At 41.1% G+C, this 17,751-nt stretch overlaps 1 protein-coding gene across 2 annotated transcripts in view; it reads left to right on the top strand.

Moving 5' to 3' along the window:
- Positions 1-16,130, top strand: part of LOC146361113 (striated muscle preferentially expressed protein kinase-like) — a 28,561-nt gene extending 12,431 nt beyond the window's left edge. For both annotated transcript variants that reach the window (XM_084922419.1, XM_084922418.1), the window contains exons 18-38: positions 470-582; positions 683-851; positions 1,206-1,305; positions 3,005-3,205; positions 3,572-3,629; positions 3,715-3,792; positions 3,885-4,057; positions 4,215-4,241; positions 4,340-4,492; positions 4,606-4,648; positions 4,756-4,821; positions 5,340-7,971; positions 8,041-8,208; positions 10,298-10,420; positions 11,265-11,429; positions 12,217-12,922; positions 13,154-13,393; positions 13,816-14,039; positions 14,158-14,233; positions 14,399-14,548; positions 14,635-16,130. In XM_084922419.1, coding sequence (XP_084778545.1) covers positions 470-582; positions 683-851; positions 1,206-1,305; positions 3,005-3,205; positions 3,572-3,629; positions 3,715-3,792; positions 3,885-4,057; positions 4,215-4,241; positions 4,340-4,492; positions 4,606-4,648; positions 4,756-4,821; positions 5,340-7,971; positions 8,041-8,208; positions 10,298-10,420; positions 11,265-11,429; positions 12,217-12,922; positions 13,154-13,393; positions 13,816-14,039; positions 14,158-14,233; positions 14,399-14,548; positions 14,635-14,872 — 5,903 coding nt within the window. In that variant the 3' untranslated portion in view covers positions 14,873-16,130. The remainder of the gene's footprint in view (positions 1-469; positions 583-682; positions 852-1,205; positions 1,306-3,004; positions 3,206-3,571; positions 3,630-3,714; positions 3,793-3,884; positions 4,058-4,214; positions 4,242-4,339; positions 4,493-4,605; positions 4,649-4,755; positions 4,822-5,339; positions 7,972-8,040; positions 8,209-10,297; positions 10,421-11,264; positions 11,430-12,216; positions 12,923-13,153; positions 13,394-13,815; positions 14,040-14,157; positions 14,234-14,398; positions 14,549-14,634) is intronic.
- Positions 16,131-17,751: the final 1,621 nt, after the last annotated feature.

Here is a 17,751-nt window from a genome sequence, read left to right as displayed (position 1 = left end):
CACCACGTGACAAATTTAGCATTTTAGTGAGAATCCAAACAACTTTCTACTTATGTCAACAAGACAAAGTGTGTCTTTATTATTTGATCTGTTGCATAAAAACATCAGCTTTTATATTCATTTAGTGCCCAAAGGAAGATTGAACAACAGCGAGACCTGTCTGTCACGGCCTTTTAAGTTCCCCCAAAAAAACATACTCCAAAAAAAGGCCATGGGGGCAACAGGGGGTTTGTTTCAGAAAGCACTTCTGACTTTTCCAGAAGTAAAATTAATTACAGATTTAAATAGCAAAACTAGCTTAAGCATATTTTTACTGTTTTAAAGAAAAAACAATAATGGATACAAATTATGATTCATAAGAATTCAACAAAAATGGCCACAACACCATAAAATGTACTCTGTATGTGCGGTCCATAGTGCTTCTCCACCTTAGAGATGAGCTTCTTTTTTCCTCCTGATTTTCCTGCAGTGCCTCCCAAATTTGAGACCATAATGGAGGACGTAGATGTGCAAGTCGGGGAAACATGTCATCTGGCTGTTGTGGTCGAAGGAAAGCCAGATCCGGATATTCTGTGGTTTAAGGTAGTACATCCAACATTAGACTATAACTCAACTCAACTCAACTGAATACTCGGATGATATTTTTTTAGGTGAATGCTAATAGCTGATTGATCTGCTGCAGGATGATGCGCTCCTCTCGGAGAGCAGCCACTTCACATTTGTTTACGACAACCCAGAGTATTCACTTGTCGTCCTCAACGCTCAGCCCGATCACTCCGGCGTGTACACCTGCACTGCCAAGAACCTGGACGGGTCCAACTCCTGCAAGGCCGAGCTCACAGTTCATACAGGTATGCAGTCCAGCGATATTCTTACAGTAGTTGAAAAGATTAGGAATGTGTAAAGTTGAAAAGTTTCACATTCAAAAGTATTGTGCTAACAGATTTTTAACCAATTTGCTGATGATATTTACTGCTTAGAATCGCTAATAAAGGCTAGCTGTTGTTGAAAATTGCTCCTCTGAATCCGCACCATATGGGCGGGACCACAAGGTGTTTTGAAATTACAATGTGAAGCCATCTGTCTCTGAGCTGGCACATAAATACACCCACATATCAGTGTGTGCACTCACACACACACACACTCACACACACATCCATACACACAAAGCCAATAAAGATGCCTATGTTGATGCTTTTCTCCAGAGCGAAAAGAAGCAGAAGAGCCAATGGAGGATGAGGGAACCATTCTGAGGAAGATGAGGCGTTTGACAGATTACTATGACATCCACAAAGAGATAGGGAGGTGAGTGTGCGCACTCTTCCTGCCTCACATCCCGACGAGGACGAGGACACTGACGTTAATAGCTACTTGAGCGCTCAGGGTCGGCCTGGAGGGCGGGAGGTAGGGGTAGGAGCTGGTGCGGAGGGGTTGTGTGTGTGTGTGATGGGAGGGTGGCGGTGGGGTTAGTTGCACCTGCTTAACAACAGCAGACAGAAACGACAGATGAGTCACCAGCCATGAGAGTGGAGTGAACGCATTAGCCGACAACAGATGATTTGTTTTGGTCTAGAGACAGGCATTTACTGTGAATTGCACAGCCACTGGGATGGCAAAACAGGCAGATGAAGAAATCTGTTTTCCACCCAGTGAACAGCACGAGTACCCCAGTAATGGAGTTCAGATTATGAGTTCTTCTCCCAAATATCACAGAAGAGTGCCTAAGGAGAATGAAAGTTATTATACAATGACTATTGCCCCTCCATTTGTCTTTCCATTGTTCTCACAAAGAAGAATTTATTAATAAAGTGGAGGGAAAGGAAGTTAGTCATTAAAGGGATTAAAGGGACCTATTATCAAGGTATATATATATATATACATATATATATATATACATATATATATATGTGTGTGTGTGTGTGTGTGTGTGTGTGTGTGTGTGTGTGTGTGTGTGTGTGTGTGTGTGTGTGGAGACAGAGACAGAGAGAGAGAGTCCTGTGAAAATCAGTTATATAGTACAATTACAAAACGACTGACCAAAACATGGGTTGTTGGAATGGCCTGCATGGGTGAAAAGGTTCTCTCTAAAAAGAACGTGGTAGCACAGCTTAGGTTTGCAAAGTTGCATCTGAACAAACCACCAGATTTCTGGAACAATGTGCTTTGGACAGATGGGACTAAAGTGGAAATATTTGGTCACAATGCACTGAATTTTGGAGAAAACCAAATGCAGCATAGCACCTCATACCAACTGTCAGCACATTGGTGGAGGGGTGATGATTTGGGCTTGTTTTGCAGCCACAGGACTTGGGCACCTTGCAGTCATTGAGCCGACCATGAACTCCTCTTTATGCCTAGAGTCTAGAGATGTGAGGACATCAGTCCAAACCTCAAGCTCAGCAGCAAATCTACAACAGCAAGTCTGCCAAACAGAAGGAAGAAGTCCAGCCCTCAGGCTTAAAACAACACCTCAATGAACTGAAGCAATACTGGCAGGCATACTCGCATCTATCTATAGATGTCGCTCCATGACCCAGACGTATCGGTAATAAGTGTGGTTACATGTGTAAACTGATAATGGTCTAAAACGAATTTCCACCATACTCAGCCCAACTTTACTAACGCATTGCGCCAGAACAAACTGGGTTTGTGTAAGAAATGTACAATTGGTATTTACAAAGAGAGCGCAATGACAGGATCGCATGGTAGAGGTGGCAACTGGGAAGTTTTGCAACTGACCCATATTTCACTAGCACATAGTACAGGGAGGAGAATATTTAAGTGTACAAAGTGACCAAAGGATTGTGCTCAGTGCAATTTTGCCCTGCTTAGTAAATCTGGCTCTTAATTACTGTCATAATAATAATAATATTTATATTTATAACTTGTAATTTTTTACTTCTATCAAAGAGAAATCAGTCTTGAAAACAAATGGATAAAAAAAACCAACACGGCTGGCATGTACAAAACCATTAATGTCATCACTTTGTGTTTGTGGGTGCAGGGGGGCCTACTCCTATGTGAAGAGAGTAACTCGCAAGAACGGAAAGACCGAGTTTGCTGCCAAATTAATTTCTGCTCGCGGAAAGAGGAAAGCCTTGGCTCTCAGAGAGATGGAGCTTCTGTCTGAGCTGGATAACGAGAGGATTCTCTACTTCCATGACGCCTTTGAGAAGAAGAACGTGGTGGTGCTTATCACAGATTTGTATCCTTTTCACTAGAACATTCACTGTAATCTACATTTTACAGAAAAATGTTTTTTCCTCCTGCATCTCCGATTCACATTTTATCTTCTACATTGTCAAACAAAAGTGCACTTAAATGCATCTCAAGTACAAGATGCACAGCATTAATCCTAACGTCCCCCCGTACCCCCCGGAGGCATGAATGAAGCAGCCGAGCTTTTTCTCTCTGACTCATCGCTGCTGAGAGGAATTAGCAAGAGATAGAGTGTGGGGGAGTTTTGCTCATTTATAATTCATTTCTCATGCACCTACCAGTTGGACTATGCAATCAAGTAGCTGCTGCAGCAGCAGCTTTGTTTTTCTTTTTTCTTAACTCTTGTACAAAGATGTCACGAGGAGTTTCTGGAAAGAATGGCCAAGAAAACAACAGTCATGGAACTGCAGGTTTGTGTCTTTCTGCTGACTGCACTGCGCTTTCATTATGTAACGCGCCTTTTAGGATTCACTCCTGTTGTGTTTCATGCTACAGATCCGCAGCAGTGTTCAGCAGGTTTTGGAGGGTCTTCGCTATCTCCACCAAAAAAATATAGCTCACCTCGACATAAAGGTATCCATCTGTCCCACCACAAGCACTGTATCAGATTTGATTGACCTTTTATGAGTTCCTAATGTTGTTGTTTTTGTACACATCCCCTCTAGCCAGAAAATATTTTGATGGCAAGTCCAGGGAGTGATCAGATCCGCATTTGCGACTTCGGGAATGCCATTAAATTGGAGACTTCAGAGGAGCACTACTGCAAATACGGCACACCAGAATATGTCGCTCCAGAGATTGTTAACCAAACTCCAGTTTCCACAGCAACAGACATATGGTCAGCCACCTGTTCTCTGGCATGGAGAAGTGACTAGGCACAGCAGGCACTATATACACTCACAGTTATCTGCAAGTCCATCAAATTTCTGTGTTTATCTGTGCTTTTATGTTGCTCTTCAAATTCCAAGTCACGTATGTGTCCTGCTCTCCCACAGGCCTGTTGGTGTCATCACTTACCTCTGGTACGTTTTTTTCTTCTTCACAGCATGTGTGTATTTAAACCCAATCAGTCAATCTGACATCTTGCTAAATAAAACACCTGTTCTTTTTTTTGCTTTAGCCTGACCGGTGTGTCACCTTTTGCGGGCGAGAATGACAAAGCCACTGCTTTAAACATCAGGAACTACAATGTGGCGTTTGAGGAGAGCATGTTTTCTGACCTCTGCAAAGAAGCAAAAGGATTTGTCATCAAGCTTTTGGTGGTGGACAGACTGTAAGCATTTTGATGCCTCTTAGTTTTGTACCATAAAAATACTGTATATGAAGCAACTGTGCTACAGTTCACAGATTAAACATGTCTGAACTGTAACTGTGTCCCAAACCTAGGAGGGCAAGTGCCATCGAGTGCCTTCGTCATCCTTGGTTCAAGGTGAGCTATCACTGGAACATCTACCATCCTGCCGACTGTGTCACTGATTCATGAGATGTAGTTATGTCTCTGTTAATAGTGCTCCCACCTATTGTTTTGTCTTGCAGTCACCAACAAACAAAAGCATCAGCACAGCTATGCTAAAACAAGTTTTGGCTCGAAGGCGATGGCAGGTAACAGACAACAAAACGTTCATTTAGCATTTGGAAATCAGGGTGAAATGCATAAAGACACCACAAGCTGATTCCTGCTGAGGGATTGAGGCTTGTTTTTGAATAGATTTATCATGTTTCTCCAAACATGATGCTGTGCTTTATGGACGAACATCTCCACTTTGGTCTTGTATGTCCAAATGACATTGTTCCAGAAGTCTTGGGGTTTGTTCAGATGCAGCTTTACAAACCTAAACCATGCTGTCATGTTCTTTTGAGAGATAAGAGGTTTTCTCCTAGCAGCCCTTCCAAAAAGGCGATACTTGTTCATTTTTTTCTAATTGTACTCTCATGAACTTTGACATTTAACATGCAACCTGAGGCTTTTAGATTCTTTGGTCGCTCTTTGGTTTACAGTTAAATAAGTGGTTAAAATGATTTGCACTCTGCTTTTATTCACACTTTATACAGAGTTTTGGAAACAGGGGCGTACTTAGATTAGAGACTAATCCCACAAAATCCTCTGCTAACTATTTCAGCGTTCCCTCATCAACTATAAATCCAAAATGGTGATGCGGTCCATCCCTGAGCTCCTAGATGACTCAAGCAGCCATGTCTCCATTGCTGTGGCCCGGCATTTAAAAGAAGGCTCCCCGCCACCCTCCTCTTCATCTGATTCAGATGCAGATGTGGATGAGCTTCCCTTTATTCCTATGCCACTGTCCATGGTTTTCTCGGGTTCCAGGGTCTCCCTCAATGAGATCCCAGGGGATGAAGATGTCACGGGACGGCACAGTTTCATTGCAGATGGGACAAGGAAAAAGGAAAGCATAGGTGCAAATAATAGAGGAGGGGCTACTAAATGCATAAAAGATGAAGACATAACCCCAAATGAGGCGCAAACAGAAAATATAAAACGAGCTCCCTTGAAAAAAGGATCAAGTGTGGAGTCAGACGAATCCCAGACAAAAGCCAGGCGGTCTACAATGAGGAGGGGGAGTTCTGCCGATTCAGCGCTGCTTCTCCACATTGACTCAGAAGAAGAAAGTGCAGAAAAGGAATCAGAAGAAAGAAACAAGAGTTTGAAAAAGGCTGTTTCCATGGAACTACCCAATCGCAGTCCAAGCCCTGGGGCTACAAAGTTAAGCCAGGAGGATTACGCCCTAAAACTGGAACTGATGAGACAACGGCTGCTCAGGGGAGGAAACGTGGACAAAAATATGAGTGGCCTTCGAGGGCCCCTTTTTGAAACACTCGGCATTGAAGATGAGAGGCAAACAGGATCCCTTGATCGGAATTTGAGGAGATCAAGAACTGGGCCGTCAACACTCGTCAGAGCAGCTTCCTCTGAGAGTCCAGGAGAAGACACGCCAAAGACCAAAGTTTTTCGCAAAAGTACCTCTTTCACTCAGGGGGATTCTGAGCCCATGCCCCTGCACCGAAGGTTTGGAGCCCCCTTAGAGATACCATCTGTGGGTAGTTCTAGCATAGTAGGGAAGAAGCTCCAGGAGGCAACCTCGATGTCTGCACTAACAGAAGACACAAAAGCGGAGTCTGCTTCAACCACAGCACAGGGAAGACCAGACCAACAGGAAAAACATATGAGCGAACTTGGTGAGGAAGAAAGGATGAAAGAAAAAAGGACCAAGTCCCAAATAGAAGGGGCAGACAAAGAAGAATGTGATTATGCGTATCCTTCTGTTATTACTCCTATAATAATAATAGAGGAGGAGGAGGATGAAGAAGAGAGGAAAGAAAACCAGGCATTACATATCAGCAAGCAGAAAGTGAAAGACAAGGAAATGTCACAGAGTAGTGAAGAAGCATCATTTGCAGGGCAGTCTCAAACATCTGACAAACCCCAATCCAAGGATCCTTCTACTATAGCCAAAACAAAGTCTGCAGATGCATCTTCATCCCCGGAACATCCAGCAGTATTTGCCAAAGTAGCAACACCTGAGCGATCTCCAGGTTCTGTCTCTTCTTCATCAAACCCAGACCTTCCTTCCATCCCTCGCCAGCTTATTCTCAGAACAGACATCAAAGACATTGACTCAGAGGAGCTCTTTGAAGCGAGGTTTAAAAAGCGAGAATCGTCTTTGACCCGTGGCCTCAAAAAACTCACCAGAAATAAATCAGAGGAGAAATCGCCTGTATTAAGTAGAAAAGCAAATGAGGGGGCTGAAGAGATTTATAGGCCTGCACCAAGAGGGGCGCCTCTAGAAATGGTATCGTCAGGACTTAAGGAGAAATCGAAATCTGTTCAAGATTTAAGAAGAGATGACCAAGAAACAGGCCTTGGTTTAATTGGAAGGTTTTCCTTGCGGGCCAAGAGGTCACCATCCACTGAGAAGAAGGTTCAGAAATCACAAGAAGATAAGCAATCCAATGTGCAGGAAACGGCTAAAAACAAGAGAGTGTCTTGGGCTGTTGGTCGCAGTAAGTCTTTGGATACAAAGGAACTGAATGGTGGAGGGACACAGAAGAATGTGGATGACAGGGAGCGAGGAAAAGCTGAGGAGTCGTCTGTATCTGCCATGAGGCGTAAGTTTGAGTCCAAAGTGGCAGGAATCTCTGCCAAACTAAGGACTCAGTCAGAGGAGAGGAACAATAAAGACACGGAGAAAGAGCTGGCTCAAGGGGATTTAAACAAGGTCACAGACTCTCCTGTCCTGGCAATGAAACAGAGGTTTGAGAACAAAGTGGCAGGAATATCTGCAAAAATACGCAGTCAGTCTGAAGAGAGAAAAGGAGATTCAGAGGGAAAGCGCACACCCCTGTTTACCCGCCACCGTCACTCTCAGTCTGAGGGCCGCGGACTCAAAGGAATGGGCATCCCTGAGAATCAGCTAGCAAAACAAACTGGCGCCTCAGGGTCTAAGGAATCAGTTGAATCCACTTCTAGCATCCATTCTGAGAGTGAGAGAAGGTCACGGTGGGACAGGTGGGGTTTGACAAGGGGCAAGAAAGACAAAACGCCTTCCCAATCTGATTTGCCCTCAAGCGTCCCCAAAGAAGAGGCAAAAAGCCAACAGTTTGTCCGCTCTGCTTCAGATTTTGCTCCAGTGTTTCACATCAAATTGAAAGACCACGTCCTGCTGGAGGGGGAACCTGTCACTCTTAGCTGCCTTCCAGCTGGTAGCCCACAACCACAAATTACATGGATGAAAGGTAGCTTTATCAATTATCAAAATAATGTAAATAGTGCAGATAATTCGTTAATGCTTTTGTGTATTCTAGATCGGAAACCACTGGAGGTGGATGACAGAGTCAACCTAATCTCCCACCCAGATGGAAGACAGCTTGTAATGATCAGAAAGTCCACCTATAAGGACGCCGGGGTTTACGAATGTGTAGCATCCAACCCCATAGCTACTATTACTACCTCCTGTACTCTTTCCATAGCTTGTAAGTCACTTGTCTGTTCCATAACATTCCATAACTATTTACGTTTTAGTTAAATTTTTGTTTTATAGAATGGAAAAAATACATATATTTCTCCACCCTCTCCTGCAATTGTCATGAGTGGGGACGTTAGCAATAAAGACTAAAAATGTTTTTTGTGCCTGTCTGTTAAATATATTGATTAGAAGTTGCAGAAGTTGTAAAGGTGAACATTTTTAGATGGTAGTGTGTGGGGATCTTATTTTTGGAGCAGTGTCTCAAGTGGCCATTTGAGGAACTGCAGTTTTCCAGTACACCATTTCCAGCCCCATACATTGCAGCAGCAACAGAACATGAACTTAGCACTCTTCACAGAGGAAGAGCTGCTCATTTTCCTGCCAGACATACAGTAATTTTCATAATGTGATGCATTTTACATTATTGAATTTTAATTGCACTGAGAATGGTATGAGTAATAACACTAAAATGAACATTATTGCCAATGGATTCATTTTACAGTAGATTAACTTAATGGATTTTTGGGATTTTCTCATAATTATCACCTATTAAAAGTAAATGATACCGTATTCCCTGCAGTTTTGTACATGATGATCAAAACCAACTGGGGCAGGGCATACTCTAAACTTCAATCATGCCTTTGCACAAAGAGGCTACATTAAGAGCAGCAGTCTGCTTACAAATGCAACAGAAAAAATGAGACTTTTGGGGCTTTGGTGGAAAGTATATTTCTTAGATGTCAGGTGCAGTCGATTGCTTTTGAATGTTTTCCTACAGATTTGGCCGTGTAGTATTACTTGAGACAGCTTATCTCCCTTCCATTGTCTTGCTAGTGGGCCATCGTAAAAGGAAATGTTTTGTGAAAATAGAGCACCAAATTATCCTGTCATGTTTGGTTTCATTTCATTGCAACTCAAACATTAAATTGAATTGTTTTATATTTTCATATAAGTCAGTGATCAGATCTGTTACATAAATCTAATATAAACTAAACAACAACCATGATGAAGATTAAACATGGCAGAGGAAATCTACAGTTTATAGAAAAAGAAAGTAACAATAATCGAACATGAAAACATTTTAGCATTGAATATCAAACACAAAAGGCAGTAAAGTGCAATGAAAAAAAAAAACATCCACCCGTGAGCGATGATTAACAATCGAACAGCAATAACACCAAGGATTAGCACTGTTAGCACCAGGTAGCGCCTTTTACCAAGGTTTGAACACAACTGAAAGTTGCTCACATATATTTATTCAGACAAATAAGACTCACAAACTTGTAAAATCACAAACAACTAAAAGAGCCTACTCGGATCAGACCTGTGAAATCATGTGTCTTGCTATATGGAATTAAAATGATCAGTAGTAGCTATGGTAGTTAAAAATATTTTTCCCACATAGAGCAAGTGATGATAGTCCTATAGTTTGGCCACCAAAAAGGCTTCTGTAGAGACAATGCGACATACTCCAAAATCCAAGTCCACTGGAAGTCATGCAATATGCAATATGCCTTTAGCTAAAACCATCGATTTTTCAATATCACGTTAGGATTTTAGCACTCTATGTATATTTAGCTATTAAAAGCTAATGGTAGCTATTTATTTGCAAGCTACTATAGTTAGGCAACAAAACGATAACAGTTTAGGTACTAAAATGATATATCTATAGAAATATGGTAGCTTAAAACTGATATTTGGTAAGTAAGTAAGAATATTTACTGTAAAGGCCCCAGAATATCATTCTTGCTTATGCCTCCCATGTAGTTTCAACATTGCCCACTTTGAGTGCTTGAAAGGCTCATTTCTTTAGTTAGTTCAGTTCATCTCAGTTCATTAGTCTGTTGGTGCTGCCTGCTGATATACAATTTGTAAGACTGATACCGATATTTGGTGATTTAAAAACTCAGTATATTGGTCACTATTTTTTTTTTCTTCTTTTAAACACAAATAGATTTCCCTGCAATTTCTTATGTGTAGGTATTTGTGAATCCTTACTAAGATAATTGGCAGTCCTTACAGTGTATACTTACATTACTTGTTGTTTTCCTCTTTCCTTAAATTCCAACTCTTTTTTTTATCTTCATCCAATGAAGGTGTCCCCAAACGACCAGGGACCCCTGAAGTTCCTCAGACTTACAACAACACAGCCCTGGTGCTGTGGAAGCCATCTGAGACAAAATCTCCATGCAGCTACATTCTGGAAAGAAAAACAGAGGGTGAGTTATTATTCTATAAGTTTCTCTCCTTAAAAATACTTCTGATTAGAGGAGATCATTGTTCACTTTGTTCACATTGTTTGTTTTAAAAAAAAATCCCTTTGTGTACTGTGTCATTATGGCCTTTCACATCAGGATAAAATAATTTAACTCTACATTTTAAGTTCCTAAGAGGTAACTTTTGTAAGGTTTTTAACACAGTGAGGAGAATCCTCCAGAGATGATAGTTTGCAAATCTACAGACACCATTTAGATGGAGAAAGTGACTCAGTCCACGAGGGAATAGTGAGTGTACCAGAGCTGCTGTCAGAATTTTTTTTCATTATGGCCAATGAATCATCATTTGGCAGATGAAGAAGGGAGTAGATTCTGAATTTTTAACTGATCATTGATCAAAAAAGAAAGTAATCTTTGGCAGGGAGAATTAATGTACGTTCTCACAAAACACTGTGCCACTACCTAATTTACATTTTAATTCAGGTCTGATTCGCCGTGCTTTTACAGAAAACGAGATGTAATGACAGATTATTTTTCAGGAGGCAAACTGAACACAGGCTTCTTATTCACAAAATCACTACTTTATGTGTTGATCAATGCTGCCATCTGGTGTTATATTAATTCAACTACTTCTTTTTTCTTTGGTTGTTTTTCCGTTCAAAGAGGACAAAATAGAAAAATGTTGCATTGATGTATTCACCTTTGTTTTCTAATAATAAACCAAGCATTTTTATACCTAGAATCATTCGTACAATATGTAAATTTGATACCAATCAAAATTCAGTATTTAGTTTCATATCACCTTATAGCAACATCTTATACTCTTTATTTCCTTTCTGTCCTGCAGGTGATTTGAACTGGTTAACTGTAGCCACCAGAATTGCCGACTGCTACTACAATGTCACAGACCTGCCACCAGGTGGCACCTTCAAGTTCCGCGTGGCCTGTGTGAACAAGGCCGGACAGGGGCCGTACAGCAACTGTTGTAGCCCAGTTAGCATGGCGCCCACAGGTATAATACTGCCTGTCAAAGAGTGAGCATACATGGACAAAACGCTGCACAGAGCTAGAAAAACGAAACTGTTCTAAAAGCATCACACCAAAGCACAAGCTATCAATTAAATCCCATCGTGTGTCACAATATTAGTAAGGTCTTACAAGTGAACTGCATTCCCTCCAATAGCCAGCAAAGGGAAACCTTCTCTTTTTAGTGACCATATTAATGACCATACTTGATATATGACTCTTTGTTAATGGGTTAATGGACTTAATTGCCACATAGCTGTCCCTGAGTCTGTTTGTGCTGGAGGTTTCTACCTCTTAAAAGGGAGTTTTTCCTTTCCACCATCACCAAGTACTTGCTCAAAGGTAGTTGTCTGATTTTGGGGGGTTCTTTTGGGGGGTCTTTATCTTGATTTTAGACCTGGTAAGTCTGTCGTTGACAAGATGCTACCCTAGGATCAATATCCGATGCTTTTCAGTCAGATCCAGTCTTTTCTATAATATCTGGTTTAAAACTAAGCAAGACTTTGAGAGTCAAAATGCTAACTTGTGGCAGCTCCTTCCATTTTTTATATACAGTCTATAACAAAATCATGAAAATCCTGCATTTTCATTAACTGGTAGTGCCACAGCATAGTATGAAATGCATCCAGACCACATACATTGTCTCAAACCAAACACAAACCAATGTAAGAAAGCTACGCAACAAACAACATGTTTAAAAACTGGAGTTTGGTAAAAGCAGCTAATATACTGAGTAAATAATTGATGTATTTAACCTTCAACTATTTTCACAGTTGGAGGACCTTCACCTACTGTTGCTGTTGTAAAGACAGCCCCAACCCCACCTACGCCTGTGATTACCTCCTCAGTGACATTCCCTTCACACAAACCAGTCCAAAATAGCGTTCCCAGATCAACGGTCTCCACCATCACCTCCACTTCCTCTACTCCAAAACATGAAGCCCTCACTGATGCATCCTCTCTTCAATCTGCATCTCCATCATCTAAAATTGTGGTGACGCCTACCCCTCTAACCTCCTCGCCTTCTGGACCTTCAACAAACCCTTTGTTGCCATCTGCAGGTGCAACAGTGGATGACACACAAAAAATAAGCCCCACTCTCCCTTCATCATCCACCTCCAAAGCAACCTCTCCCTTTGTCCTCCCCAAACCTCAGAGTCCAGTAAATGTGGTGACTCCTATGACACAGACTGCAGCTGTATTACCCCCACCTTCTCTTGTAACCCCACCTTCAACCCCCACAAAACCAACCGTGGCCTCAGTACCCACATATGTCCCCACGATCACTGCTACTGCTCGTGTGGCTCCAACTCCGGTGTCCTTTACCCCACAAGTACTACAGACCTCCAGCTTGAGTCCCATCGGTGATGGAGCCAGTACCCCCGCCAGAGGCACCCCATCGGGACGCGCTACACCCTCTACTGCTCTACGACAGGGAGTTCCACAGAAACCGTACACTTTCCTAGATGAGAAAGCGAGGTGAGATAGATATTGTCCTTTTGGGGAAAAAAGACATGAATCTTGCAAAAAAACATCAGAGTTAGAATAACAAGAAATTCAGAAGCTGGTGAATCAAAGAGATGTTGAGACTTCTGTTAAATTTATATTTGTTTGGCGTTACTCTGAAAGTTATAACTTGAGAAAAAATCTATTCACATGGTCAAGCTTTTATTTGCGTTGTGCAAAGTAATCAGGACTTATCATTGGCAGGGGTCGGTTTGGAGTCGTCCGAGAGTGCAGAGAGAATGCGACGGGTAAAATCTACATGGCAAAGATCATTCCCTACATTCAAGAGAACAAGCAGGAGATCCTGAAGGAGTACGAAATCCTGAAATCTCTTCACAATGAAAAAGTCATGGGTCTCCACGAAGCCTACATCACACCACGCTACCTGGTGCTGGTGGCAGAGTACTGCACTGGCAAAGAGCTGCTATACAGCCTTATAGACAGGTAGGATGGTGGATATGTTGACTCACACTGACACACAAACTCAGACAAACCTGCATAGCAGGAGTCTAAAAAGAAGAGTCTTGCTTGGAGTCATTAAGGTTGAAAAGGTTGTTATTTGATTCTGCTTTAAGTTGTATTTCACACCATGGCTGTATTTGGGAGCAGCAGAGATAAGCTAGGAGTGGAGTGGGTTGCAAAGTGGCTTGAAGATATAAAATAAATATGCCCTGAATGAGATTGATTGCATAAAAGTGTATCAGCTGAGCTCTCAGGTGATGTAGGCTGGCAATGAATCAGTCTTTCATCAATCTCTCAACACTTTAAATTTAAATTAGCATTAATTTATTCAGGATATGCTGCTTGAACTCTCCCTGTCTGTGTCCTATAATCACATGTGAACCTCCTCTTTCACTGACAAAAAGGTTTCGTTACTCTGAAGACGATGTGGTGGGATACCTGGTCCAGATTGTCCAGGGGGTCGAGTACCTCCACAACCGTCGCATCCTCCATCTGGACCTCAAGCCTGACAACATCATGGTGACCAACCTCAACGCCATCAAGATTGTGGACTTTGGGAGCGCACAGACCTTCAACCCCCTCAGCCTCAAGCAGCAGGAATCAGGACCAGGAACGCTGGAGTACATGGGTAAGGATCAAGAGATGCAGGCTCTACATGCTTAATATTTTCGATGGAAGGATTTTCTACTAAATCTGAAAATCTTCTGCTTTTCTAAATTTTCATCCTCTGATAAATGTGATCCAAGCTCCTGAGATGGTGAAAGGCGAAGTGGTTGGTCCTCCTGCAGATATTTGGACTGTTGGCATTGTCACCTACATTATGTAAGTTTTCTTTTTGCTTCGTGCCACTAATGACCTTTACCCTTAACGCCAGAGTGAATAGGATGAATTGTATTTAAATTCAGTCAAACAAATACGAAGTTTTGCATATTTACATTTTGGAATAAGCAACCTGACTGTTTATTTTTTCTGTGTCTCTTCAACCAGGCTTAGTGGTCACCTCCCATTTGAAGATAAGGACCCTCAGCATGTTGAATCCAAAATCCTGATGGCCAAGTTTGACCCAACGAAACTGTACCCAAATGTGTCTCAAAGTGCCTCTGCATTTCTCAAGAAGATGTTGAGCAGTTACCCATGGTGATTATCATTTTAAAAAAGTTGATTATAAGTTTGTTTTTTTTTAAACAAGAACAATATCAAATGCTACCTAATATGTTTTTTAGGGCTCGCCCGACTACAAAAGATTGCTTCACACATGCCTGGCTGCAGGACTCCTACCTGATGAAGCTCAGGAGACAGACTCTCACCTTCGCCTCCAGCCGACTTAAAGAGTTCCTGGTGGAACAACAAAGCCGTCGCACAGAGGAAGCCACCAAGCACAAAGTGCTGTTGCGGACCTACCAGAGCTCCCCTCAGTCCCCGGCATCTGGGACTTCTCCGCATGTTCCTAGCCCAAAGTGAGGTGACAGTAAAGAAGCCACACTGAAATAAAAAATCGGAGCTCGTTGCATCTTAATACGTCCTCCGTGAACCACCGCTGTAACCGAAGCAGACAGCCTCGATTCAACAACAGCGGGATTCTTACGTTAAAGAAAATCCCAGTGAAGGAGAAGCCAACAGCTGTGATGTGAATCCACGACGTGCAAACTGCTAATTCACAAGAAGGACACAGGATTTCTTTTCTTTGATTGCACAGTTTCTCAGTCACATTGTGGTTTCCAAAATTGCACATCAATATTCAGTTTAGCCTCGGTCTCCACTCTGCACGATCAGCCTGGAACATGTGTACCATGAATACTTTTACCTTGTTTATGCCACTAAGTTTAGTAGTAGTAAACAACTCATGTGAATGTACCATGATTTAAGCTGCTATCTTATGTATTTTTTGCATTTAGCCACACATTTTAAAACCCAACAAAAAAGATGTTTTGGGTTTGGTTTTCTTTTCTTTTTGTCATTTGGAAATTGTTTACTTTTTTCCATGTTAATTTATTTGCATGTGCGTATGTGTGAGTGTGTGCGCGCCTGTGTGAGTGTGTGCATGACCATTTTTGACTCACTTTTTTTTAAACTAGCATCATGGCGACAAAAAAAAAGGAAAAAAGAAAAACTAAAAATAAGGGGTGTCTTTGTGGTTTGTGTCATACAGTAAACATGAATTGATTTAGGGTGAGTTAGGAATATCTAGTACAATTTCTTGTTCTGTGGTTAAAACTTAACTTTTAACTGTAATACAGCGATGGAAAAAGGTCCTTAATGTAGATAACATTTTATTCTGAGAAGTCACACACTGGTAAATTACTGTGGTGTCAGTATTACCCAACGGCTGATCAGGTTACCTCATTCCTAATCAGCCTGTCACCAGTGCCTAAATCAGGTTGACATCCAAAATGTTTAACTTGTATATGTGTCTCCACTGGTTTTAATCCACATTTGATCAAAGTAAATATTTGATCACAATATCTGGACTTTATAGCCAAACGCACATGCATAGAGATCCTTACATGCCGAGGTTTATACATGCATACATACACACAGTACATGCCGTCCTTGTAATAATAGACCGTCTTGTGTATTGCTCTATCACAGTGTTCCTTTTTTGTATGAATTTGGATGGTTGAAGATTTGTAAATGTACCAATTTGCGGTGTTTATATGTGGAAAAAGTTGAAAATGTTTTTATGAGATGGTATGTAATAAACTATTGATACAATTGGGAATATTAACTTTTTTCTTGTATGTGTAGGATGCTGTTTTAGGGTCACACTTACACTTTGTTTTTGTTTCTTTTTGTTTCTTTTTTAAAATTTATACAGATAATGGGCATGTAAAACTATGCAAACGATTCACTTCTTGTTGATGATCCCCTGGGGAGTGCAGTTGAGCACAACAAATATGACTGAAGCCATGAGTTCAAACTTTTAAGTGTTCATTTCCTTAACTTGTTTTCCTGCAATTGAAAGAACAATGCCAGTTTTACATGGGTGGCAAGAAACAAGGAAGTCTTAGTGGCTATTTTATTATGCCATCATTGGAAAAAAAGACAACATATGCATTCCTAAAATTCCTAAAAAATACAATATTAGGGATATTTCACTGCAAGATTAAAAATGCACAAAATATGTATTGAAATACAAACATAACACTTTAAACTAATTTAAGTTTAAAGTGTTTATGTGGGTCTTGAAATACAATGGGTTTTTGACATCCCTTGCCCAAGTATGTGTTTTAAAGGTAGAGTGTGTAAAATCTCACCACTAGATGTCAGTAGACTGCAGTTTAAGTCAACTGAATTCTGTTGTCTTTCCACTACCAATTCACATACATAATCCAGCTGTGGTGGTCACCGTAGGACAAACGTGTTTTAGTCAGCTGAGAGAGATCAGACAACGTTAAATCCAGACGGTACCCCAGAACAGCCATGGGTGGCTGGTGTGTTTCTACTGTTTGTGTAAAAAAAATTCTGTACACACTATATTTTAACATATTTGAATAACATCAACATTTAGTAATAAAGATAATAAAAAATATACGCCAATTAAATATTTTGCAGTATGTTATGTTTTATCTCCAAGTCACCTCAGAAACCCTAACTCAGGGGTGTCCAACAAGTTTCCTGCAGGCTTTAGATGTGTCCTTGATCCATCACAGCTGATTTAAATGGCCAAATTACTTCCGCAACATGCCTTGAAGTTCTCCCGAGGCCTGGTAATGAACTAATCATTTGATTCAGGTGTGTTGACCCCAGGTGGATATCTAAAACCTGTAGGGCACTGGCCCTTGAGGCCTGGATTTGGACACCCCCGCTCATTTAGCAAAGTGACTAATGCCAAAGTCACCCTAGAGTTTCTTGCTGTCAGCCGGCTGTTTAGCATAGCTATTAAGCGCAGTTGCACTACAATCAGTTGATTTCAGTTTGTGTGTGAGAAGAGGAAAATGGTTGAGTGGTCTATAACTTTTTAGGAGTGGAGCTATGAATGTTACTTTCCTTTTTATTGCACAAAAGGACAAGAGTCACTATATAAGGTACATATGGTAAGGTAAGAAAATTAACAAGTAATTTATCCTCCTGAGAACCAGCCTATTTGTTTATGTTCTCTGTAATCGACATTTGTTTTCGGTCTCTATGTTTTGACATATCTCGTGTTTAGGTGGCCTCTACTACCTTCAAAGAGAAAGAATCACAAAATACAGTTCAATGGGAAGATTATTTTCCTTGGTTCTCAGGATCGTATAACATGTTACTTTCAGTAATGACCCCAACACTGTTTATGAGTACAATGTTCTCTTATTTTATTTTTTTAACCAGACTCAAAATATGACTATTACTTTAAGTTTATT

Source organism: Perissodus microlepis, chromosome 23 (assembly GCF_051167445.1).
Source record: "Perissodus microlepis isolate ML-2025 ecotype Zambia chromosome 23, ASM5116744v1, whole genome shotgun sequence".
In the NCBI taxonomy this organism is placed as follows: domain Eukaryota; kingdom Metazoa; phylum Chordata; class Actinopteri; order Cichliformes; family Cichlidae; genus Perissodus; species Perissodus microlepis.
Note: the sequence above shows the minus strand (reverse complement) of the source record. Positions and strands in the feature narration are given on the sequence as shown.